This window comes from Epinephelus moara, chromosome 16, assembly GCF_006386435.1.
Source record: "Epinephelus moara isolate mb chromosome 16, YSFRI_EMoa_1.0, whole genome shotgun sequence".
NCBI lineage: Eukaryota > Metazoa > Chordata > Actinopteri > Perciformes > Serranidae > Epinephelus > Epinephelus moara.
This window is the reverse complement of record NC_065521.1, coordinates 21,806,565-21,831,904: the sequence shown is the minus strand read 5'-3', so window position 1 is coordinate 21,831,904 and position 25,340 is coordinate 21,806,565. Positions and strand designations below refer to the sequence as shown.

At 40.9% G+C, this 25,340-nt stretch overlaps 1 protein-coding gene across 5 annotated transcripts in view; it reads right to left on the bottom strand.

The window, feature by feature from the left end:
- The window catches only part of LOC126403205 (forkhead box protein J3-like), a 91,290-nt gene that overhangs the window by 5,296 nt on the left and 60,654 nt on the right, over positions 1–25,340 (bottom strand). For 3 of the 5 annotated variants that reach the window (XM_050065740.1, XM_050065741.1, XM_050065742.1), the window contains 5 exons: positions 15,117–15,330; positions 10,094–10,372; positions 6,830–6,931; positions 3,830–4,102; positions 2,665–2,793 (listed from right to left, as the gene is read on the bottom strand). In XM_050065740.1, coding sequence (XP_049921697.1) covers positions 2,665–2,793; positions 3,830–4,102; positions 6,830–6,931; positions 10,094–10,372; positions 15,117–15,330 — 997 coding nt within the window. The remainder of the gene's footprint in view (positions 1–2,664; positions 2,794–3,829; positions 4,103–6,829; positions 6,932–10,093; positions 10,373–15,116; positions 15,331–25,340) is intronic. The other 2 variants (XM_050065744.1, XM_050065743.1) reach the window with 2 other exon arrangements.

Sequence of the window (25,340 nt, the reverse complement as noted above, 5' to 3'; positions counted from 1 at the left end):
CCCCGTTAAAGGGTTTTTTTTGGGGAGTTTTTCCTTATCCGCTGCGAGGGTCATAAGGACAGAGGGATGTCGTATGCTGTAAAGCCCTGTGAGGCAAATTGTGATTTGTGATATTGGGCTTTATAAATAAAATTGATTGATTGAAATATTTTCTTTCTCCTAAACTACACACACCAACTTTGTCACTGCGGCAGAAGGAAGTGTGCATCTACTCATGGATGACAGCGCAAGATGTAAACATAAATGACGTCCACTTCGGCTGAGCTGTAACAGGTGAAACTGTTCACAACAAGGTCTGTGGATTATCTTGGGTCACCAGGTCATGATTTCTGGAAAGAGACATTGCTGTTGAGTTTTTCAAGTGTATTTTTATGGGCTCTGAGCACCACACGCTGAGTGCCATCTAGGTCCATTATGTTCAAGAAGAGGCAGACATCTCTATGGCCGATATCTCCAACACTTTGCAACTCAAACCAAAACAATCTAGACTGATAAATAGCACTACAGGTAAGAGGAAAAACATGAATTTTTAGTTCTGGTTTGAAGTGTCACTTTAAATCTAAAAGATACCATTGCACACACATTGACATTTCAACGCTACTTCTGTATCATATATCTGTATTATATATTTGTGAGTAGAATGATGAACAGGAAACACAGGGTTTGAATAGAAAATGGTTGCTGATCATGTCACCGGCAATTCTTAAATTCCTAATAAGTCCAAAACCCTCAAAATCCTTGTAGCGGCATTAAACAATCCAGCCCACATTAAACTCTCATCCACCTAGAAACAAATGGCAATTCTAATGTGGTGCCACATCTCAGTGATTTTAATGACGAACTGTTGTAATTTCACTTTCAAAATAAATACAGTGGGTGGACAAAATGGCACGGGCAACTTGTAATATGATTCAATGCAATAAAAGCTGCTGAATCTTTATGAAGCTTAGAAAACTCATTTTTTAGACTGTGAGAGAGGTGTTGATTCAACTATATGATAATATGTGATACTTTAGTGTGTGGTGGAGCAATATGTGTTGCATTATGCATGCTGTAAGTATCTTTATCTTCAGAGCTGTCCTTGTTACAGTAGGATCATTTATAACACTGAAACTCGGGGTTTACAGTGTCCTCTTGCAGCAGGACACAGGAAAAACTTTTGATACTGGCACACAAAACCCTGGCACTTAATTATTATTAACTATTTCTTTATTTTATTTAATTTAAACCGAACCTTAAGTGTTTAAAACGATTTATTTCTGTAAAAACGGAGACAACTCAAAGTCTTAAGGCGGTACTCCACCTATTTTATACATGAAGATCAGTTTACTAGTACTAGTAGCCCGTAAAGAAAAAGCTGTATAATGTCTTCTGTGGACGTGGTTATTTTAAAGATTTTTTTGGGGTGCATTTTTGCAGTTATTTGACAGATGACAGTGTGGACTGGAAACAGGGAATGAGAGAGGGGTATGACATGCTACAAAACTGGAGTCAAGCCCAGGACGTTGTGGTTATGTGGCTGTAACCACTCGGCTATGAAGGCTCTCCAGGATGGACTTTGTTCAGTCTGAGTAAAATTACAAGTGGCATCACTTCAGTCATGGGAAATGTAGGATCCAGTGTTTCTAGAGTTTGACCTACACTGGAAACTAAAGGTCAGGATACCTCAGCCTCTGCAGCATCAAATCTCTTGCGTGTCCCTCAAATTCATGAAAGTGCAATACTAAATTTCTGGAGAAAGCCCTTTAATTGTACCAGATACTTTGTTTATTTTCTGAGCCAATGTGTGACACCTTTTTATATGTATGTATATGTATAGTTTGTTCTCAATGCAGAGATTAAATGTATTAATATGCATGGTAAAATGTGCTGACCTTGAAAAAACATGACTTTATGGTTCTTTCCCTTTTCCTTTAATTACAAGTTGGTCGGGTGATGTTGCATCATGGTATTACATCGTGATGTCATAGCACTACCAGGGTGTCTACAGGTATCAGACAGTTAAATTTAATGCTTTTTAAGACCCCTTCAAGACGCCTTTTAACCAAATTTAGGACTGATTTTTGGACAAATCGTGTTTTACTTATTGAAGCATCGCAGGTAAGCATTGCAAGCAAGTCATATACATATGATCTTGTGCAGAAGTGTTATGTAGGAATATGGTTATTAGAGTGAGTTAAGTTAATCTACATTTTGCCAACAGGTAAGAGCAAGTATTAAGTAAAATGACAGCATTATATATATTTATATATATATATATATGTATATATATATATATATATATTTTTTTTTTTTAAAAAGATTTGTAACATTTGTAACATTAGAAATGTGGACTTTTACATAGAAAGCCTTCACTCCTTTTCACAAAAACAAATTAAAAGATGTTTAAATTATATTATAAGTAATATTAGCTATTAGTAGTTAAGACCTCACAAATTCAAGTTTAAGACTATTCAATTACTTTAAGGCCTTATTGTTGTAAAACTGCATTTAAGACATTTTAAGACTTTTTAAGGACCTGCAGACACCCTGACTTCCATATCATTATGATCAAATACTGACAATATACTGTCTCATTCCGATGGTGACAAACACAAACTCTTGCTTGGATACACTTGTTTGCATGCACACACACACTCTGCATTTCCACCTGCTCCTCCTGACCTGTTAAGTGAGCGATGGAGGAGTCACCTGTCATGGTGGGAGCCGTGTTGCTCATAGGAGGCATGTGGGGGTATCCTGGTGGGCCCATCAGAGAGGAAATGCTCTGTCTCGAGTCTATGTACATGTTCCCTGTGGGAGAACAGACAAAAGGGCAATGACTAACTGTCAGATTAGCATCCCGACTTTCAAACGTGTCTTTGCAGAACAGGAGCTGCAATCGTGTGCCGCACACAGTTTTACTGCCATATTATGCTAAGCTTGAGTTATCCTACAGAATGTGCTGGATTTCCAACTGCTGAAATATCCCCTCGTCTTCGTATCTTTGCGCCAGTCGCCATGAAGCTGACAACATCCATAATTCTCTTGTAAATCTATAACAGGCAAACAATGGCACAGTGAGGAGAGGCTGTAATTTAGCTTCCGTCACAGCAGGCAAGTGCAGAAACGCTCTGAATACCTACTGTCAAAGGTTTCTAAAATACCATTCTTATAGGAATACTTCACCCCTCAAATGACCATCTGTATTTCTAGTACTTATTCTGTGTTACATTCACTTTGTGACTTCAATTCATCAAGAATATCCTCCCTTTTTGGATTCTTCGTGCACTATGGAGGCCTGAAATAAAAACACTTTTCTTCAAAAATTCAATGTAACTCTGGGTGAGTTACTGATTTACAAGTGGTCAGTTTGAGGGTGAAATATTCCTTTAGGTTAGTTTATTTTTTTAGTTTATTTAGTTTATCAAGGGACAGTGTGCAATAGCATTAATCATTTACAAGAGATGAGATGGTTGCACCAGATTTAGCAATAACTGCTAATTTCCATCTGTAGTCCCAACATATAATTTACAATATACACAGACCACAATCTAAAAAGACAAAGAAACCTAAAATACAGATGAACAGAGGACAGCACAGAGACAGTACAGACATACAATTTCCACATTTAAAATAAGTCACAGTTTTAAGATAATGGTATAGTATTTTAATTTTAGCACATGTCCTACTTTTCTTCCACTAAGATTTAGAAGGAAATATTGTATTATTTTACTCTATTAAAATTATCTGACAGCTGGAGTAACACCTGAGTCATAAAATATATCTTTTATATGAATTTTTTTTTTAGTGTATCTAATGAGGAAAACACCGCTCTCTATAAACAGACCCGTGCTGATATGTTGGTTATGTTGGTTGTGCTGGCCGTGCTGATTGTGCTGGCTGGCTTTTGGGTGCATCGCCCCGTGTGGCTGAGCCGGGTGCTGTGGCGCTCCTGGTGGTGTCGGGTGTTGGACCTGAGGTTGTGGGTGGGTGGCGCCCTGAGGGGGGATGACCCCCGTGGCCGTGAAGAACTGGTTAATGGAGGAACAGAGGTCGGCCATCTGGGCGGCATCCAGCGACCAGTTGTTGAGCTCAGCCTGCCGCATGCTCTCTTTCAGCCCTGGCAGACAGACGAAGGTGGCAAAGACAGATCTGAATGCTCCACGTATGTCACAGCAGCAGCCTTAACATCAGTGAGTCTTTAGTAATATTTAAATTTCTAAATTTATCCACCTTTATTTCTACTTTTTATCTACTTCAGCTGCAATATCTGCCTATAAGAATCATTCACTGAAGCTACATCACACTCATTATTATGCTTTTCCCTATTTTCTGTCATATATTTATAATGTTACAATGTCAAATGTTCATATTAAATATGGCTTAAGTTTCAAATAATGAGGTAAGGTATGTAGAGGTATAAATATCCCTATGAGCAAAAACCTCAGGCTTCAGACTGTTCTGAATACTCCGTATCCAACATTGTTTTCTACTTTGAGACAAAGTGACTTCAGCTTGTGACATCTGTCTTTGTATGGTCATCTGCTCCATGCACGCTATTGCAAGTGTTTACATTACATACACTGCTACATGTAGCTACATGCTAACATCAGGGAAACATGTCATTTTGGTTGCTGATGTTAATTTCTTCACGATTTCAGATCAGATTCCTGCTGGAACACATCTGGTTTGGTTAGAAGCTTTTATGATAATCCGTTATAGTCGTTCCCCACCTGCCTTTTTTTTTTTTACTACTAGCATGAAGACGTAACCCACCCTACTCTGCCTCTGACTGGCCAGCACTTGCTGACTTTGTTGGATGGGTTGGTTAGGGTTAGGCAGGAGCAGTGAGACTGGTTAGGGTTATGGTAAGAATAGTAAAAGCAGGTCATATTTTCGCCATAGTAGAAAAAACAATATAGCTCCCCGTATGCAATGACGTTGCAGAGACCTTAACAGCACAGATGTGTGAGACCCGGAAATGCTGACCAATCAGAGCAGACTGGGCTTTTTCAGTAGGGGGTCTAAAAGAGACAGGCACTCAGACAGACGGGGGAATAAAGGTGTTCCAGCACAGACAGTATGTGGAAAATTAAGTGTTTTTTGAACATTAAAGCATGTAAACATGTTGTGGTAGAAACCCAGAATGTAAGTATGAACCTAAAAATGAGGATAGTAGGTCTCCTTTTAAAGTAAAACACCAAAGTAAATTACCAGTTGCCATTTTCTATGGCTGCACAGTTACCCAAAATCTAAAATTATCAATGTCTTGTGAATCATTTTATCCACATGACATATCTGGCTTCTCAAGATCTTAACTATAATACAAAATAATGTTTCCAGGATTTACAAAGGTAAAGTTGGGAGAATTAAGGTCTCCTGTGAAGGATTTAGTGGCATCTAGCGGTGAGGTTGAAGGTATCAATCAACTGTGTGCCTACTGTGTAGGAGAACTACACTCCTATCTAGAGTCAGTGTTTGGTTTTGTCCATACTAGGCTACTGTAGAAACATGGCGAACTCCATGGAAGAAAGCCTGCTCTGTTAGTAGATATAAACAGCTCATTCTAAGGTGACAAAACACAACAATTCTTATTTCTAGGTGATTATAAACTAAAGAAAACATAGTTATCAATATTATATTCAATTTCTGCCAATATTTCCCCCTAAATCCTTCACACTGGACCTTAACACATGTGAGGATAAAAATGAGATGAAATACCAGGCTAAAATGATCACTGTTGTAAGTGAAAAATAAAGTATGCACTCATGCATGAATTCCATCTTAAATCATATCTTCCATCGGAAGTTATATTTTCTTTACATTACACCAACAGCCCTAAACACATTCCTTGTCTGAAATGACAAGTTCCAGACAAGCACTCAAAGGACCTTAGACAAAAACTTCAGAAAATCATATGTAATTAACCTCCAAAAAATGCAAAATAAATTATATGTACCATATATCATTGTGAAGTCACATCCAAGATAAAAACCCCTCTATAATTTCAACTGTCACTATACTTCCACCTTAATTACAAGTCACAAACCATCAGTCTCCTGACAACATGCCTGTTCACATTTGGCGACGCAGAACGAGACCCTGAACCTATCGCACTTCCTCCTCTTCAAACAAAGGAGCACCTAAGCTCCTATACAGCAACCTGCCGTCTGATATTTCCAAAAATAAAATTCATATGGCTCGTGTTTGGCGGCGACAGAGACGAAAGGCTCGGTCCCTGCTCTTTGGGGGTGAGCCAGAGACGGTGGAGGATGGCATTACGACAGTGTGAGGGAGGTCAAGCGCTGCGGGAGGAGAGAGAGAGAGACAGAGAGAGGCAGCGGGGCCTGTGTGTTATGAGACCAGCCGTCGTCATCCATCGTGTGTGGACGTTGCCGGCTTTGTGCGCTGACCGTGATAAGAGGCTGTTACTGAGCCGGGGCCTAATTGGATTATTCACATCATACAATTGGGAGGGAGGGAGACAGCGAGAGTGTGTGCGTGTGTGTGTGTGTGTGTGTGTGTGTGTGAGTGAGAGAGAGGGAGAGAGAGAGAGAAATAGAGAGGGCAACCTCTCAGATGCAGGATAATGACTTTTATTAGCCCAGTACTATTACAACACTGGATGTTATAATATTGTGCCTCAAGGGCGAGTGTATATGAAAGCGCAGAGAGGAATCATAATGGTTTAATCAAAGTAACTGATCGGCATAATAAGCATTTTATCAATTCTCACTGTGTCGAAACAGGCTGCAGCAGACAGCTTTATCAATGCTCATTTCAGATGCTGTTCACACTGATGGCACCACGACTCTTCGTCGTATGTGTGTGTGTGTTTGTGTGTTACCTTGAAATGGGGAGAGGTCTACGTCAGCCCAGTTGTAGCTGGTAGCAATGCGGCAGCTCTCCTTCAGCCAGTCCAGGTTGGGGTACCAGTCTGCTGACATGCCTGAGAGTCAGCACACAAACACACGTTGAAAAATGGCTGAATAACAAATAAATGAGAGCTGACTTGAATAATCATTTTCATTATCAGTTAGGCTGTAGTGTTTTTATTTAAATTTATCGTTCAGTTTCCCAGAGCCCAAGGTGACATCTTCAAATTGTTTGTTTTGTCTAACCATCATTCCAAACTCAGAGATATTCAGTTTACATATAACAGACAAAAGCAGAAAAAATTCATATTTTTCTCAAACCAAATAACACTTGGCGTTTTTCTTGATAAACTACGTCAATGATTCATCAGTTACCAAAGTTGACTTTTTTTTCTTTTCCAACTTATTATTTCAACTCGGGCTGCATAATATGCAAGACAAAAAATAAAAATAAAAGTAATATTGTGACTATTTTGACAATTTTAAGGAGATAGTAACTATTACATTTTATTTTCAACAAAAACAAAATTAAAAAATAAGACGTGATTTTTGCTGGTGTCTGTAACAAACCAGCATCTATAATGCTATATTGTGACACATTTCACCGTTATTAAAAACTTGCAGCTCCTGCGATTTGGATGTTGCACTCGGCTATATTGCAATTTTGATAATATTTTGATTAATTGTGCAGCCCTGGTTTCAACACTAAATTAAATACAAGGACAACAAGCTGAGTTTGATCAGTGTGACAGTGTCATATTATTTGAAACAGGTGAGCAAATCCAGATTAGAAAGAGAAACGTGTCTCAGTGAAGTTCTGCACTCAACCACAAGGTGGCGCGACTTCACATTGAAAAATTCCAGCCACAGCTCTGCTTTTGGAAAAAAAAAGAAAAAAAGAAAAATGAAGATGCTTTTCACCGCCTTCACCGCCACAAACTAAACAACAATACATTCTGAGGCCGTGGATCAAAGACAGAGGGATTGCTTTCATTCATCCTCTGCTTGGTTGAGGGGAATACTAACCTAGATAAATAATGTCTGAAGAGTCCCTTTTTGGCCTGAGAGCTGTGTTGCAGAGACACAAAGGGGAAAAAAAAAAAAACAAAGACTGGGAATATGAGCAGGAAAAGCCTCAGTGAAGCTTTGGAGAAGCCTGTCTGTATCAGCCCAGCCTCATAATATCCAGTGCTCTGGGACCTTACAGAGGAGAGAGTATAATATAAATGCAATGAGTCTGTGCAGAAACAAGTCTATTCGGATATATTAGGTGAATTGTATTTACACCAATGTGGCTCTGGGAGTCAGGAGAAGTAGAATCATTGTTTGCTGCTGAACAGCATCAATATACAGTATATGAAACAGGAAACTATAGCATACACTTTGTGGGCTCTTTTCACAAGAATCAGTAAATAAGGTATGCAGCAGAGTTGAGAAATGGCTGCGCTGACGGTATGAGTGTTGATGTTGGATTTTATTTTCGTTAAACTGCCAGTACGGTAACTTCGGAGCCATTTTGGCACCGGTTTGTGGACACTTCTAAAGTTCTTTCCCCAAGTGGGAGATTTTATAGCCGTCAGAAGTTTCCCATATCTCCTACTTGTGATTACACCTAAGAGACGGACATTAACGGTTCTCCCACTCAGCTGCTTGTATTTATACTCAAATATACACTATATGATGTGAATAACAATAGCGATCAAGGCTCATGGGTGGTGTAATGCAGCCAGTGGCCATACAAAACTGTGATTTCTCATTAACAACAATAAAATACTTCAAATTAACGGCCATAACTTCATCCTAGAGCAGTGGTTCCCAACTGGTCCAGCCACGGGGTCCAGATTTCTGCTTAGTCATAAGTTCAAGTTCCACACAGTTTAATATATTCAGCATCATACTTGGGTTTGGCCATGTCATCAAGTTAGTTGGCCATCTCTGTCAGACAGCTGTTCGTTAGTCATTCACTCTACAGCAGGAAACGGCACTTCACATTAAAAGCTTTGCACCAGACATTCGCTGTATTTCAAAATACAGTGTTTTTTTTTTTTGTTTTTTTTTTTTACATATTTACATATTTTACAGTTGCGAGTCACTTGCGGTCCATTTAGAATGGACCTGTGACCTTCCAGTTGGGAACCACTGCTCTAGAGTATTGTTAAAGAATACTTCACCCCCCAAATGATAATTTATATATCACTGACTCATCCTGTGTTAGGCTGAATTCATAAGAAAACCTTGTGAATGAAAAAACAAAAACGCAAGAAATTCTTGATAAATTGAAGTCATAGGTGACCAAGGTTAACGACAGCAAAACTATATTAAAAAAAAAAATCAAGTTACAAACTCTCACACAACTCATGCAGTATAATCTAAGTCTCATTTATAAAGTCATATGCTCAATACTTCCTTTTCACTACATCCTTCTTATTTAAGACTGAACTGAAAAAGTAAAACCTCTCAATGCTCTCTTCAAAGCCAGACTCCACTGACAAAAACAGTGATTTTGACCTTGCTGAGCACAGGAGCTGCTGATCTACTGCTGCCTTGATCAGTTAGTTTGTTTGTCTTATTTTGTGACTGTGGTGTTTTAAAGGGTTAGTTCAAACTCAGGAAAAGTTGTGCAATAACATAAATAAACTACCGATTGAGGCAGTGGTAGAAGAACAGCTCCCATGTTCAGGGAGGTAAATTTACTGTTTTTGTAAATGGAGTCTGGCTTTGAAGAGAGCGATACGTTTCACTTTTAGTTCAGTTTTGCGTTGGAAAGGTCTGACTGTTTGGATAGTAACGAGCATACAACTGAATAAAGAGGGCTTGGATTATGCTGAGCAAGTTGTGTGACTTTGTAATCCGATGTTTTGATACAGTTTTGATGTTGTTAAACGTGGACCCCAATTACTTCAATTCATTGAGAATTTTCTCTGTTTTTGGATTTTTCGTTGTATCACCCTACATACCTACATGGTATGCGAGAAATACAAAGTTTTCTTGAGGAATTCAGCGTAACACAGGGTGAGTACTTCAAATACAAATGGTCATTTGGAAGGTGAAGTATTCCTTTAAATAATTCGGGGGTCTCCCATGTTGCTTAAAGGCAAATTTGAATTCTTTATGTGTCTACTTATTGTGACTGCGTATGTTTTCCTTGTGCCATTTTTGATTCGGTGTACTACCAGTAGGTGTCACCAAAGTCAGAAATGTTCCACTCTTATCTTTCTGCATGGCTCTGATCTCACCTGTTGTGGGGCAGGTCTGTCCAGTGTGGGAGAGAGATGGGTGCTGCTGCGAATGAGCAGGGTGCTGTTGGTGCTGGCCATGCTGACCGTGCGCCTGGTGCTGGCTGTGGGTGGTGTGAGGGGACAGGTGCTGCTGGGGGTGATGGGGGTGGTGCGACGCCTGACCGTGGTTATGTTGATGGTGGTGGCCACCACCGCCATTCCCCGCGCCAGGAGAGTGCTGGTAGGAGCAGGCGGTTCGGGCCTGCTGGCTGGAATCGCCGGGCATACCCATCAAACCTGCCGGGGAAAAAAACACAATAAACAAAATATCAAAGTGAGGACAACAAACGAGAAAACAACTCAAACTGGAAAAACTATTTGTTACAAGACGGACAAACTGAAGGCTTGGTGTGAGTGAAAGCTCTGTATGATCTGGGAAAAGTGTGTACATTCAACCTTGAACTGCTGTCCATCTCACTTTGCCTTATAAATCCTAACAGCATCCCAGCAAACATTGGTTTTATTCAACAAGTATTTTCTTACATGTCTAATGTGTTTAGAAAGAACTCACTGATTTTGCTTTATCTGGACTTTAATGTCTTCTGAGCACTGAAAAGACAGCTGGACAGACGTCGTGTCTTCTTATGTGAATTATTTTGTGTGCAAAACTGTTAAAGGAGAGAGTGAAGAAGATGATCTCTAGACAAGTATTGTTGACCTTTAGGCAGCTTGTTAAAGAAATCCTGTATTCACCACAAAACTGATGTTGTCATACTATTGATTTGAGAAGTCTGACTTTTCAAAAACTGACTATATATTTGGGGCGGCAGTAGCTCAGTCCATAGGGACTTGGGTTGGGAACCGGAGGGTCGCCTGTTCGACTCCCCGTCCGGACCATAATATGGAGTGTGGACTGGTGGCTGGAGAGGTGCCACCAGTCACCTCCTGGGCACTGCCAAGGTGCCCTTGAGCAAGGCACCGAACCCCCCAACCGCTCAGGGCGCCTGACCAAAGGGCAGCCCCCTCACTCTGACATCTCTCCACTTTGTGCATGTATAGGTCCTGTTTGTGCATGTGTGTGTCTTTCAGACCTGTGTGTAATTGACAAGCAAGAGTGAAAACATTGAATTTCCCCTCAGGGGGATTAATAAAGTGAATAAACTTAAACTTATTTCAGATAATGACTGGTGTATTTACACTATGTACTGAACAGACTACTACTTTTTTTATTCTGGTCAATTACTATAATCCAGTCGCTTTCTCTGAACACACAAACACACACCTTCTTTGTACGTCTTGTGGATTTTAGATTTTCTGACGAACAGACGGCACAGAATTCTTGTCAATGGCTGTTTTTTGAATGCAAGGGTTCACCCCAAGAGTGTGTTTTATCTCCTTTACTTTTCATCATGGATACTGACAGCTGCACAAACTGTGAAGTAGGCAGCTACCTTGTTAAATTTTCAGACGATGCTGCATTGTTGTCTTCTCTTCAGCTACTGAGTTGGACCATGTTTGTGCTCTTGCTTTTTTTATTTAAATGTAAGTTAAATGTAAATTATTCTCCCAATTACTGTGAAACAGTGTTCACCAATCAATTAAGGTTGGATATAAATACAGGGATGATCATTAGGTGTGGCCAGAGGAGAGTGCACCTTCATCAGACACGTAGTTCCTCTCCGTAAACACATTTATTCTCTTTTGTTGGGAGTCTTCTGACCTTTTCTTTTATCTGCTGTTTCACTGCTTGTCGCTGAAAGACAGAGACTGCCTGAGCAGGACTGTTAAGATCTCTTCAAAGATCAGCGGGGTGGAACAGAGGGACTTGAGTTTTTCTTTTTCTGACCAACAAATCATAATGAAATCGATGAGCGTACTGAATCTATCTGAGCACATCCTAGAGAGGGGATTTTCCCTCCTGCCATCAGGAATCGTTACGCTTTACCTGTTTGTAAAAGTATCTTTCATTCCGTTTCTTTTATTCCCACTGCCATGTGTCAGTGCTTTGTGAAAAAAATCCTTATAGCCATTGTTTCATCTGTTCATTTATTTATGATTTACTGGGAGCCTATGCACAGTTTTTAACTGTCTTGGTTGTATTTTTCCTCACTAATGCATGTTCTGGACTCCACTGAAACATTAGGTCCCTTTTATTTTAATGTGACATGAGGGAACTATGGTTAAAGCTGGATTGTAAAATGAGTTACTTTACGTCCCGCTTTGCAAGTTGTTCCAACTGATGATTTCAAGTTCTGTTTTTTTTTAAAGTGGAAACAGACAACTTTTCAATTTTCTCCTCTGTAGCATTTCCAAGTAGTGCTATTGTTGTTGATGATGTTGCAAATACAATCACATCACTCTCTGTTTACCTGAGAGCCTCGCAAATAATCAGACTAATATCTAGGTTTCAATTATGAATAAGAACATGCTCACCTTTAAAGGAGCTGTATGTGACATTCAGAACATTTATATGGCAGCAATAGCATTTACTATGTAAAGATATAGTGGAGTGATGGCGCTCTGAGCAGAGGATTAAGTCATGCTTCTTCTGGGTTTGTTATAATCAGAGCTTCCCTGTGCGTGCATGTTTGTGCATGTGAGTCTTGTGTGTGTATCCCACTGGCTAGCTAATTGCTGCTGCTTTGCACTGCACTCACACAGCATTTACACTGATAACGGTAAAGTGTAAAGTGTAGCGCCCACCCTCCTGTTCCTCCCAGGTGAACACTGTTAGCTGTCAGCACTGCTGCTATTGTTAGCACTGTTTACTGAGTTAGCAACATAAGCTGCTAGCGCTGGCTCAGCCACGTCCATGTTGATAACTGTGTGCAGACAATCCCGCCCTCGACTCTGCTTCATAGATGTGCTCTGAATGTCACATACAGCATCCTCAAGCATTTCTGCATAGCAATAAACAAAAGGAAATGGAGGTGAGTGGCGAAAAACCGGAGAAGAAAAAAGCCATCATCTTAACATCATCAACAACACATGAAACTGAAACTAAACTTGACACTGCCTTCACATTAATGTGGCAGCTCTGATGACTTCACTTAGGTGAGACAGAGTAAATTACTGTCAGAACAAAGCAAACAAACTTGTAATGCAATAAACAGGAAAACTTACTTCATAGTGATGTAGGCTTTTTAACATACATTGATACTCTTAGATAACTACGTGTAGCTACTGGTAATTATCGGGTTGTGCAATGATTAACGGACTTCCTTTGTAGCGTAAGTCGAGCCTTCATTTTCTGGGGACACAGTGCCCAGTGGCAGACAGAATTGCACAGTGAAAGCGATGTTTATAGGCTCATAAGCTGTTTACATGTCTAAAGAAAATGAACATGTCACGAATATTCCCATTTACATGCAGCCGCGCATACTACGATTAACGTATCCTAACATGTCGTTTATCACATCAAAATATGGAAAAGTGGAACAGCTGAAGCAACTTGTCATTTTGCTTAGTTGCATCATTTTTTTTTCTTTACTGGTGGCAGACTTGTTTGACTATGCGAACACAGCCTCCCTCTTTCCTTCCTTCAACCACCTTCTTGAAAAGGTTGATGCTGCGATACTTGGACACTCAAAAACCTGTTGATATCCAAGTCATTTATAATGTTTTAAAGTAGATGTGTTTCTCCTTCCGACCAAAAATGTGGGCTTTTCTTTTGAGCACACATCTCTAACACGGCCTTGCGAACCTTTGGCGAGTTGGTTTGTGTACAGGGTATCCATGATAACGCACAGGGCTGACCTTAAACAGGCAGGAGATTGTGTGTCTCAAACTGCAGTACAAAAGCCTTTTTTGAATGTAATTTATATATGTCCAAAGAATGCTCTAAAACACAATTATTAGTGGTGTATCACAAGTCTTCATAGGAAAATGCGAAATTTGGGACAAGGCCTACTTCAGAAAATCCAAACAGAAAACACTGTTTACATGACCTGCCAATAGTGAATAATGTTTGTGTGCATATAAACACATTCACTGGAAAGTTGTTTATTTCCACTTTAATTTAGCGTTCATTTTGTCTCTATTGTCTGACCTGTAATTTATGAGGATGAAGATCTATCAGGACACGATTGCGACACCACCTGAGTCACTTTCAGTTATGTGTGTGGTCTTGGACTCGCTGTGGTTTTTCAAAGGAGACGATGAGCTCCACTGTCTGGGTGACTCACTGTGACTCAAATTCTCAAATACAATGACTGCTGACACTGTTTCCTGCTAAGCCTCACACTTAAGGGACCCTTTCAAGGATCTGCTAAATCCATTTTCTTCTTCATTTTCGTTCTAGGTGTCTGTGTCATATTTTTTTTTTCTTCTTCCAACTAGTATTCTCATTGTCTTATCTTTTCTGTGAGTGCACCCCTGACCACAAATTGGAGGGGACCTTGTCAGAGGGTGAATGCAGGCAGCAGTTGCGGAGCTAAACAGAGCGCATCAATCTCCTCGGTTACAGAACGTGCGTGTGTGTGTGCGGTGGGGGGAAGGAAGTGAAAGAGGGAAGGTGATAGGAGGGTGGCGGAGGATGGTGGGGGGTCGAAGTGGAAGGCGGCCTGGTGACCTGAAAGCTTCAGGAAGCAATTAGCAAGATGCTTCACAAACTTTAGAACCAATCTAATTAGCTGCTATCAAAGCTGCAGAACCCTTTGCTCTGCTCGACTGCAGATGTGTTGGTGAGTTTTTTTCTCCTTCTGTTGAATTCTTCCTCTTAATTGCCTTTACTCATTTGACTGAGCGAGCCGTAAAATGCAGATATGCGGAACAACAGATTGTTTGTTTATTAAAATACAATAGAGTAGGAGTAGTGTCTGGTGGAGGTTAATACTGGAATGCTTTCACTGCTATGAAAGCAATGTTAAATTCGTTCAATTTCATTAGGAGCTTAAGCTTGACAGTTAATTATGTGCATGAAGCCTGACATGGAGGTTTGTAGTTCTTTTTTCTGCAAACACATGTGTCAATTAAGATGTAGGACATGCACACATGAACAGACACACACTAATCCACATACAAAACGAGGGTCGACACCCACCTTGCTGTGAGAAGGACTGCTCAAAGACGCACTTGTAAAGACTGCGGAAAGAAGCGCTGAGGTCCTCGAAGTCTGAGAAACAGAGCTGCTTGTCCCGCGACTCGGGGACGGGCAAACCGTACTGTGGCTGTGGGGGAGGAGGGGGAGGCGGCGGCGGCTGGGCGGGCTGCTGCAGGCTCAGGGACTGGGACGAAGGCTCTGAGTGGCTGCTCACCTTCAAGACAAACGGAGAGGAGAGAAAACAGACAGACAGAACGTGAGAGGTACAAAAAGGTTGGTTTGAGAAATATACATCAAAGGCCGAATTCTGAAAGCGTAAAGGCTGCAGTCAGACTGACATCAGCACTGCATCAAAAAACACTCCTCATTCATCTCACTGAGACCACTAAGGCCACTGTGATCATACAATGGGAATCCTGAAACAGGTGTGCTGGCAGGAAAAACCACAAGGTCAGTGAGCAAAAAAGTTGATCCTGGTTTAAATTTTAACAAAACAAGATGCAACATCACACATTAAAGCGCCTCACCGATAAACAAAGTATGGTTAAGAGCACATTCCTGGCAGGTAGCTGTTTAATCACGACACTCAAGTCGAGGTTTTCATCATTTATTGCAACATTAATACACATTTAAGTTTAGCAGAGTGTTTCTGCTCAAGTGTTGCTTTGAAGCAAACCTCTGCAAGCTTGACACAGAACATCCCTGAGCTCACATCCCCCCGACAGAGTCTGAGATATACAGCACTGAATGAATATGAACATACACAGTATTTAAAATACATGAGAAACACCTAAATGCTAATACAGGAGGAGGCTGTGGAGGTGGAAGGAAGTAAATTGCTGAAGGCAGGTAGCGGTGCGGCAGCTTGGTATGCAGATTTAATGAGCGGCAAATGTTTATATGGACTGCCTTGTGTTAAGAGACAGGACAAGGACATACACAGTGGAATTGGATGGTATATGCGACGTTAAACTATTCAGCCTGCCTGAAATACATAAAGGCTAAATTATAAACGTACTGTTATTAGTGTATTTTTAGTTACACTAGAATCAATAAAAAAATAATGATATTTGGACCATGTGACTACGCCGATCAGCCACAACATTAAAACCACAGCCAGGTGAAGTGAATAAAACTGATCATCTTGTTAGAACACAATGTTCTGCTGGGACACCTTGGGTTCATTCATGTGGATGCTACCTAACATGCTCCACCCACCCAAACACCATTGCAGACCAAGTACAGTATTCCACCTCATGGCACCGGCACTCCCTGATGGCAGTGGCCCCCCAGCAGGACAATGCACCATGCCACACTGCAGAAACTACTCAGGAATGGCCTGAGGAGCGTGACGAAGAGCTTAAGGCATCCACCTGGCCTCCACATCCCCCAGATCCCAGTCCTGTGTCCATGTCTCAACAGGTCAGAGCCAAGTCCAATCCAAGGAGGCCCCACCGCGGATCGGGGGTACCTCTGGGGTACTCAGATTGGGGAATTGACGCCTTGAGCTCCATGTCACATTCCTTGGGCCATTCCTGAGCAGTTTCTGGGTGTGGCAAGGCGCACTGTCGCTTTGAGGGGGGAGGCAGTTGGTCCTCAACAGTGTTTGGGTGGTGGGAGCATGTCAAGTGGCATTCACATGAATGCCAGGACCCAAGGTTTCATTGCATTGTAACAAGATGATCAATATTATTCATTTCACCTATCACTGGTTTTAATGTCTTGGCTGATCGGTGTATAACGATGTCTGTGCCTGCCTGAAGTACACTAAGGCTTTACTTTAAATATTGATTGTAAATGATGATTATAAATAGTGTCATTCTAATTACTCGACATTCATTTAAAGAAATCTACTGAGTTATAAAAATGTTGTTTCATATCATTATAAACACTGTGTAGTGTTTTGCTATCTGAAAAGTCTAGCTACTGCAAGACCACTAATATATACTTTATTTAATCAGGAAGTCCCATTGAGATCAAGATCTCATTTACAAGTAAGACCTGAGTAAGGAGAGCAAAATAAAATAAAAATAGAAATAGAATAATAATGATAATGGGGATGACAAGCAACAATTTATTATACACTTTAATATGTCCTTGGTGTGACTATGAAAAGGAATACAATAGAATAAAATACAGACATAGCATGTAAAATATATGTGCATACATTTATACAGACAACTGCATGATGAATTATAAATTAATGCATTCTAAAATACGCTTGGCATAGGTATACAGGCATATTATAAGATTCAGTCTACTCTGTAAATTATTCCAGACAAATGGGGCGAAATATCTGAGGGCTGGATTTTCAAGATTAGTGTTTACTGCAGTTACATATAGCGTAAGCCAGTCCTGAGAACGGGTGTTGTAAGTATAATGTCTTGGACACAGGAGAGATGATACATCAGGAGGTAATTTTTGAAGTAGTCCTTTAGGGATGAATAGATACAAGCGCTAATCTCACCTGACAGAGAGGGAGGGCCTCTCCATCTTTTCATATAAGACACAACGACAGGTGCCATATGGTTCGTCAGTAATTAATCTAAGAGCTGAGTGATAGACAGTATCTCGATGTTTAAGGATAGAGATAGAAGCATGTCTATAAATATCATCGCCATAATCCAATACAGATGGAAAGGTTGCTTTTTCCAACAGGTAAATGGGAACAGGACCTATTCTTGTACGAAAAAATATAACAGTTACATTCCTGATTTGTGACTTAAGTTGTCAAATGCCAGCACTGGAGTAGGTTGCTACCTGTCAGTCAAGACTTGGGGAACAAAGTGTTTCCAGTAGCTGAATCTAAATTGAGAAACCTGAATTTCAATCAGGAGAGCTGGATTGTGAAACAGATAAAAAAAAAGCACCATTCGATAATTATCACATTTAGTTTAAAGAAATTTAATTTACTTTCCAATTGTGCCATTCAAATTCAATTTTCACATTAATTCTCTCTGCAAATCTTTCTGTTTAATTCACTATGATGATCATACCAAATTCAATTTCACGCAATTAAAAAGAAATCTCTGCTGGCTCTCATTTCTTTTCATATGAACACACAAAAACAAAATCCACTGCTTCAAATTTTCTATTTCATATTGTGAATGCAGCCTGTCTTCCTCTACCCTCAATCATCTCATCCCAGCTGTCATCTTCCTCACCATCCACCCAGCAAACACAAGCAATTTGCTGTGATCAGTGTGCCTCCGCAAATATAAGCCAACTTAGCATGACACATCCTCCACACATCTACCTCCACCCAGTAATGGCAGCCTCTCCATCAACTTTCCTGGTGCCTTTGAGATCTCTGCCAGTGATGCCACCAGTAATCACCGTCAGTTAGGTGGGTATCACCTGCGCCAGGTAATGAGGCAGAACTAACCCCGATCCCCCTAGACCACACCGCAGATGAGGTCTGCAGCGATGGAGGAGGAGGGCGGGCGGTGAAGGCGGCGATGCAGGGAGGAGGAAAACAAAAGGTGGCCTCTAGAAATGAGAGGTTAACGAGATGAGATTGCACTGACCTTTGCTAATGCAGGTGGGAGGTGAGTGGGGGGAAGTGATTGATGGTAAAAAGGTGAGCAGCTGTTACAAGGGAAAAATAATGAAGAGTTGGGATTTTTCAGCGCTCCTGTAATTCTAGACCAAATGTTTTCGGGCCGAGACTGGCCTTTAAAATTGTGTTATGTTCGGTTTAAAGGGACACACGCAAACACTTTGACAAACATGTTAAACACACTACAAGTCTATGAGAAGCCCCCGTAATTAGATTAGACTGAGTGAAAATTTAACGGCAACACAAAGGGAAAATCAAGCTGTTGCAGCAGCATTGAGTAATACAGAATAAAACAGATTACAAAGTATACAAAAGGAATATAGCAGCATTTCAAGCACCATTTTTCCTCCTACAGGTTCATCCTGTGAGCATGAATATACTCAGGTGAAAATATAACTAACTGAGGGTGACACAAGCAGAAAGAGTGTCTAAAATGTAATGGTTCATCCTCTGGACATCATGAACATACTAGGTAACTGCTGTGGCACCTTTCCTCTACATTTTAATGTTGTGTTGAGGTTTTGGCCTGATTAAGGCACACTGGAAAGGTCATAGGGACACCAAAATAATGGGATTTCTCCTCTGGGGACCATGAATATTTAAAACAAACAGGCTTAGGCAGTGTTTTTCATATTGTCTTACCTTCCTAAAATTTCACCAAGGTATACGGTATATGATGGTCTGAGTGTGGTGTTACCCCCCAATCTATTTTCCTTATCAAACAGAGAAATACAACACCTTTTGAAATCTTGTTTCTCTCAGTCAGGGAACTGAGACTGGCTTAACTGCCTCGTTAACTCACATTTTATTCAACGTCAACAGTAACAAAATAAAACTGACCCTAACTGTCTAAGATTACTCTTGTTACTCATCTAGTTAGTTAGTCCACTGTTCCAGCAATCACCAACTCTAATCTGGTCAAAATAAACCCTTAATTCACTGAGTTAGATGCTGGAAACATGATTTGTTCCCCCACAGTCTCTCTCGGTCGTTGCTGGCTGGCTGTTCCTATGTTATCCTACATTCATATCCAGTCCTATGGGCCAGATGGGCGCCGAAAACAACAAACAAGAGCTTCCGTGCAGCCTGTGTGGCCCGGATTTGTTCCTCCGCCACTCCGTGTCATGGTGTCTTATAGCTCAGCTGCCTGTTCCATCAGTAGATACCGGACACTTAACTCTGGTGGCATGTGGTGTACACTACATAAAATAAGTTTAATAGAAAGAGGAGCGCCTGTATTTTTGACGGTACAGACCATTATACCATCAGGATTACTTAATACCCTGGTATACTGTAATACCATGATACCACCCAAGCCTAGGCTGCACCCATCAAGAACAGACTCTTCTTTCTCTTCCATCTTGTTGCTTCCATACTGCGATGTTTAATTGATTTAACTCAACTTTATTTGACTTCAAGTTTCACTGTCTACTATTGTGAAGTGTTGAAGATGATGTGACTATTATGTACGGCTACACTAGTCTCTATATACAGACTCTACATTCAGTGAATGTAGAGTCTGTAGGCAAACCCTGGAGATCTTGCCTCCGGAAGAAGAGTGGAAGAGCCCTGGTTTCCGGTTGTAGGCTGTTTGTAGTCCGCGTGATATTGACCAATCACGTCACTGCAAACTCTGAATCCATCGCAATGGTTCAGCATATTTACTTATATATAAACGGAAGTCGGAAACGGAAATTCGCCTCCTCCACCCAAATCAAACCGGAATGCCAAAAAATTGGGGGTTTGCCCCCAGAGGCTGTATCGCCGTCTGCTGGAAGTCAGACGCCGAATACAGCCGATGGGTTCCGAGAATGCGGCTACACTAATCAATTGTGTGTCTGTATGCAGGACACATGGAGGAAAGCTTCTGTGTGCAATGTCAAGGTGAGGGAACGAGGTGCTCAGCTGGGAGATTCCTCTGTTGAGATTGAATGAAACTATTCTGTTTTTACTATTCTTATCTTATGTTCTTCATTTCAGTGTTCTATTGATGTGATGGCAAAATGTATAAAAATGTATATGTATAAATCTTGTTTCTGTTGAAGACCAATACAATTCTGTTAAAAAACAAAGCAAAAATACATTTTTGAGATAGTCAAGTGTTGATCGGAGGACACTTTGATATGATGGGGAGGCTAGAGGAATAATCAGGGTGTCACCAAAATTATTATGAGTTATCCTCTGGGGACTGTGTATGCACAGTGTTCATACTACTTGTTCAAGTACAGCTTTAGAAATGGCAGGATGTAGGGTTGGCGGATGTGATGGTATATCCAGTAGCAATGTGTCCACCAGTAGGCATTTGGAGATACCATTTCCACCAATGGGAGGTATTGGGGGCAGGCTATGCAGCAAATCAGGGCTGATTCTAGTGTGATTTTGTGGTCTCATGAATCCAGCTGCCTCTCAAGGTCACGTGATATGGGCGGATGTGGTGGTGCAGAGAAAACTGTGAATTCAGAAACCTGTAAAACTGGGGCACCCTCTACCTCACTGGGTAAAGCGTGGGCCCCATATCGGCTGAGGTCTTAGCAGCGTCCTGTTCGATTCCAGCCTGCAGTCCTTTGCTGGCTGTCATCACCATTCTCTCTTCCTCATTTCCTGTCAGTCTACAGCTCTTCTACAATAAAGGCAAAAGACCTTGAAAAATAATCTTAAAAAGAAACCTGTCACATCTGAAATTATTGTTCCCAGGAACTTTGAATCTTTCATTTTGAAAGAATTTTAGTTTTACTGTTTTGAGTCTTTTGTTTTGAACTCAAATTTTGTCACATGAAGGAACTATTTTTTCTGTTTTTATGGAAGCTCCAAATTAAAGAATAAAATAATTAAATATGATGAAATATGCAGTGATTATTTCAAACCATTTCTTAATTAAATTCACAGAACAGTTTCTGTATCGTGATGTATACTGTTACTGTGATATAAAACTGCATATACTGTGATAGAAGACTTTGGCCATATCACCCACCACACGCAGGATGTTTCAAACACTGAACTCACATTATATGTACATGATTTACAATTATTGGTGTTTACATGATAAGCTTCCTAAAAGATTTTTTTTTAAAATTAATATCACATCTACTTTTTTTATGAATGTAGACACATATGTATTTGTATGTTTGCATCATAGACTGTATAATATAGATGGACAACATCACAGCTTCCAAAAGTGAAGCCAAAACATCTCGATCGCCCCCTGGTGGCTGACTGTAATATAGATCATAAACCCCGCCTCCTCTATGTTAGCAGATGGGGCATACACACCAAAGTAAAAAGCTCAAAGTACATGTCAAATAATTTTTTCCCAGTCCGCCAGTCCGCATGTCGAAGTATCCTTGGGCAAGATACTGAACCCCATACTGTTCCCAATGGCCTTGTGAATGGTTACTGAGGAGCAGGTGGCTCCATAGTATGGTAGCCTTGGCCACCAGTGTGTGAATGGGTGAATCTGACATGTAGTGTAAAAGCGCTTTGAGTGGTCGGACGACTAGAAAAGCGCTATACAAGTGCAGTCCATTTATCGTGTCATTTTAGGTCGTTCTTACTACAACTAATCACTGATATTAAAAAAAGGGGCTGTGAGGTCATGATTGACAGCTTTGTTGGCCAGTCGAGTGCCGGCAATCAACAGTGCTGCTTGCAATTGGTCGGATGGCAGGAATTCGATACTATGGAGATTACTACTGTGCAGACTCCAGCCCCAAATGATGTCACCAGTGCAAGATGGCAGTCGTATCTTGTTCTCCATCTTTATGTACAATCATTAGTATGTGTCTACTAATTTAGAACTTATTCATTCATTCACACTGTAAAGTGAGATGCATCCAAACTGGACAGCTGGATGTAAAATACTGATGTCTTTAATATTCTATGTTTTAAGATTGTCCAGCTGCCAAATTTAGCAAAACCTGTTTGCATCCTGGGACATTTTAAATTTAAAGGTCAGATCATTGTTATTATTTTTGTCAAAAGCCTTTCTGATGTCATGTACTCCCATCCTGTTTTCTGCATCTGACCAGCTGGTGATGAACCCTTTGTTGTTCCCATTAAATATTTTGTTCTAAATCTGAAATCGCTCAGCATGGGACAGTTTAGCTCCTGACAGGAGGGTTGCTAATCTAGTCCCTCCTTCATAAAGAGGCAACTTATTATCATCTCTCTCTCACACACACACACACACACACACACACACACACACACACACACACACACACACACACACACACACACACACAGGTTGAGACTAATCAATTCAAATAGCCGAAGGACCTTGTTTTATAAAGGATGAGGAATCATTTAAACAGCCAGCGTAAAATCTGGCCAAATATGTCTCAGAGTATCTGTGGCCTGCCAAGTCTGGAGTGTACTTTACACTGGCCAAGACCGTAGGCACCATAACAGTAGACGACATGGGACGGCCTCAATTTAAATAAACCTCACTCTGTGTGTGTGTGTGTGTGTGTGTGTGTGTGTGAGAGTGAGAGTGAGAGTGAGTGTGAGTGTGTGTGAGTGAGTGTAGTAAATGGCACACAGACAGGACAAGCTAAGTGTTTAATTGCTGGCTAACATAATGAGTCTGCTTTTAATTGTAGACAATTTAGGCCCCTTGTCTCAAATTCGTTAATACTGGAGTGGTCAGGCATCATTTATATGCATCAGAGACCATAAAGGTGAACTGTCAACACAAAGGGACGACTCTGATGTTTCCTGCTGTTTTGTTTTTTTGCATGATAGAGGCACTTCTATCAAAGCATATCAGTGTTCCCCACAGGTTCAGGTTTTATTTGTGCTGGTCAACCCTGAGGGGTATAAAGGGGCTGCAAACAGGGTTGATACAGTCGGCTGCAAAACAAAAATTCTATTCACACGCTAAATAATCAGTGCATATGGATGCAATGTTCAGCAACAAGCAACAGAATTTTCAATCAATCTGCACTTTCAATTGCATTTCCACACGCCTTTGTTTGGAGAGCCCAGATAAATTCTCTATATGGAAAACACTGGCTGAAACTGCCTTTGTGACTGCTTGTTTGACTCTGCATGTCAAAGTAAAATAGCAGCAATAAAATGAGCTTTGTATATAAGATTTGAAATTATTCAGTTACAGAGCACGACTGAAATTTAAGATTTTTGTTCACTCTTCCTGACAAGACAAGTATGGCTTCCATTTTATGCCTCTCGTTTTGCCATCCAGTATTTAAAAAAAAAAAACTATAACTCCCAGGAGGTGGAGTGTGGATACCCGACCTGAGCCCAATGGGACCCATCAGAACCCCACGGGTTGGTTCGGGTTTGGATAAATCAGAAATTTTGCTTGGGTTTGGTGTGGGTTCGGCCCACTTCACATGCTGCTGTGTTGTGCTATGGCCTATTCAAGGGCTGGAATTTGTTATTTACGTGACAACGCCTGAACGCAACACAGGCCAATAGTTACATTTCAGGCAGGTGATGGTAAATCTTCAGACTGAACTAATAAATATGGAGGACGCTAGACAAGACTTGCTATCAGTAAAGTTTAAAACTGCCAAAAACCATGCAGGGAAATTGGCGGTATGTTAACGACGGTTACAGTTGAGTTCAAGAAGAGTTCATGAAGACAAAGACTTGAAAACAATGGTAAGACTCTAATTCAATTCTATCTGTGTATTATGTGTGAGTGAGAAAGGTTAGGCCGCAGTGTGTGTCTGTTAACTCTGCTCCAATTGAGTGTGTGTGCTGTGCGTGCGGCATGTTTGACTGTGCGTAACAGCAGCCTTTTGATGGTCATTTACACACTGTCCATGTGTGATCACGGTAAACAGACAAGCTGTAACCATGACAACAATAACTATATCAGGTAGCAAACTGCGTCGGGTCGGGTTTGGACTTAAGAATCAGAACGTCTGTCTGGGTTGGGCCAGCCTCGGTTTTAACTGTCTCAGACTCTGGTCGGGTTCGGTCAGAAAAATGAGGCCTGAGCCGCTCTCTAGCTCCTATCACCACACACAGGATACAGCCAATGATTAGACTGAAATTGGTTACTTTTACCAGCCTGTCCATTGTTGCCTTATGTTTGCTCTGATGAAGGACTAATCGAGCGAAACCTGAACAATAAGTCTTGACTTATTGATGCTTCAAGCAACATGCCAAGACCAAGCTGGGTGGAGCGGTGGTTATTCTGCATCAAGACTTTTGTTCATGTCATTTGCTCAAGGGCTGACACAATATCAGATTTTCACCAGACGACTATTGCGGGCAAAAGAAATTTTCTTTTGAAAAAATTAAAAATTAAAATAGTCCTCTTGAGGGTTGCAGGGGGGCTGGAGCCTATCCCAGCTGACATTAGGTGAGAGGCAAGGTACACCCTGGACAGGTCACCAGACTATCGCAGGGCTGACACATAGAGACAAACAACCATTCACACTCACATTCACACCTATGGACAATTTAGAGTCACCAATGAACCTGCATGTCTTTGGACTGTGGGAGAAAGCCGGAGTGCCCGGAGAAAACCCACGCTGACATGGGGAGAACATGCAAACTCTGCACAGAAGGGCTCCCTCCTGGGACTGAACCAGGCGACAGTGCTAACCGCTACACCACCATGCTGCCCTAGTCGTCTTCATCTTTAACTTTATTTATTGCGCATTTTATCTTTTTTGGCAAATGAATTACACTCC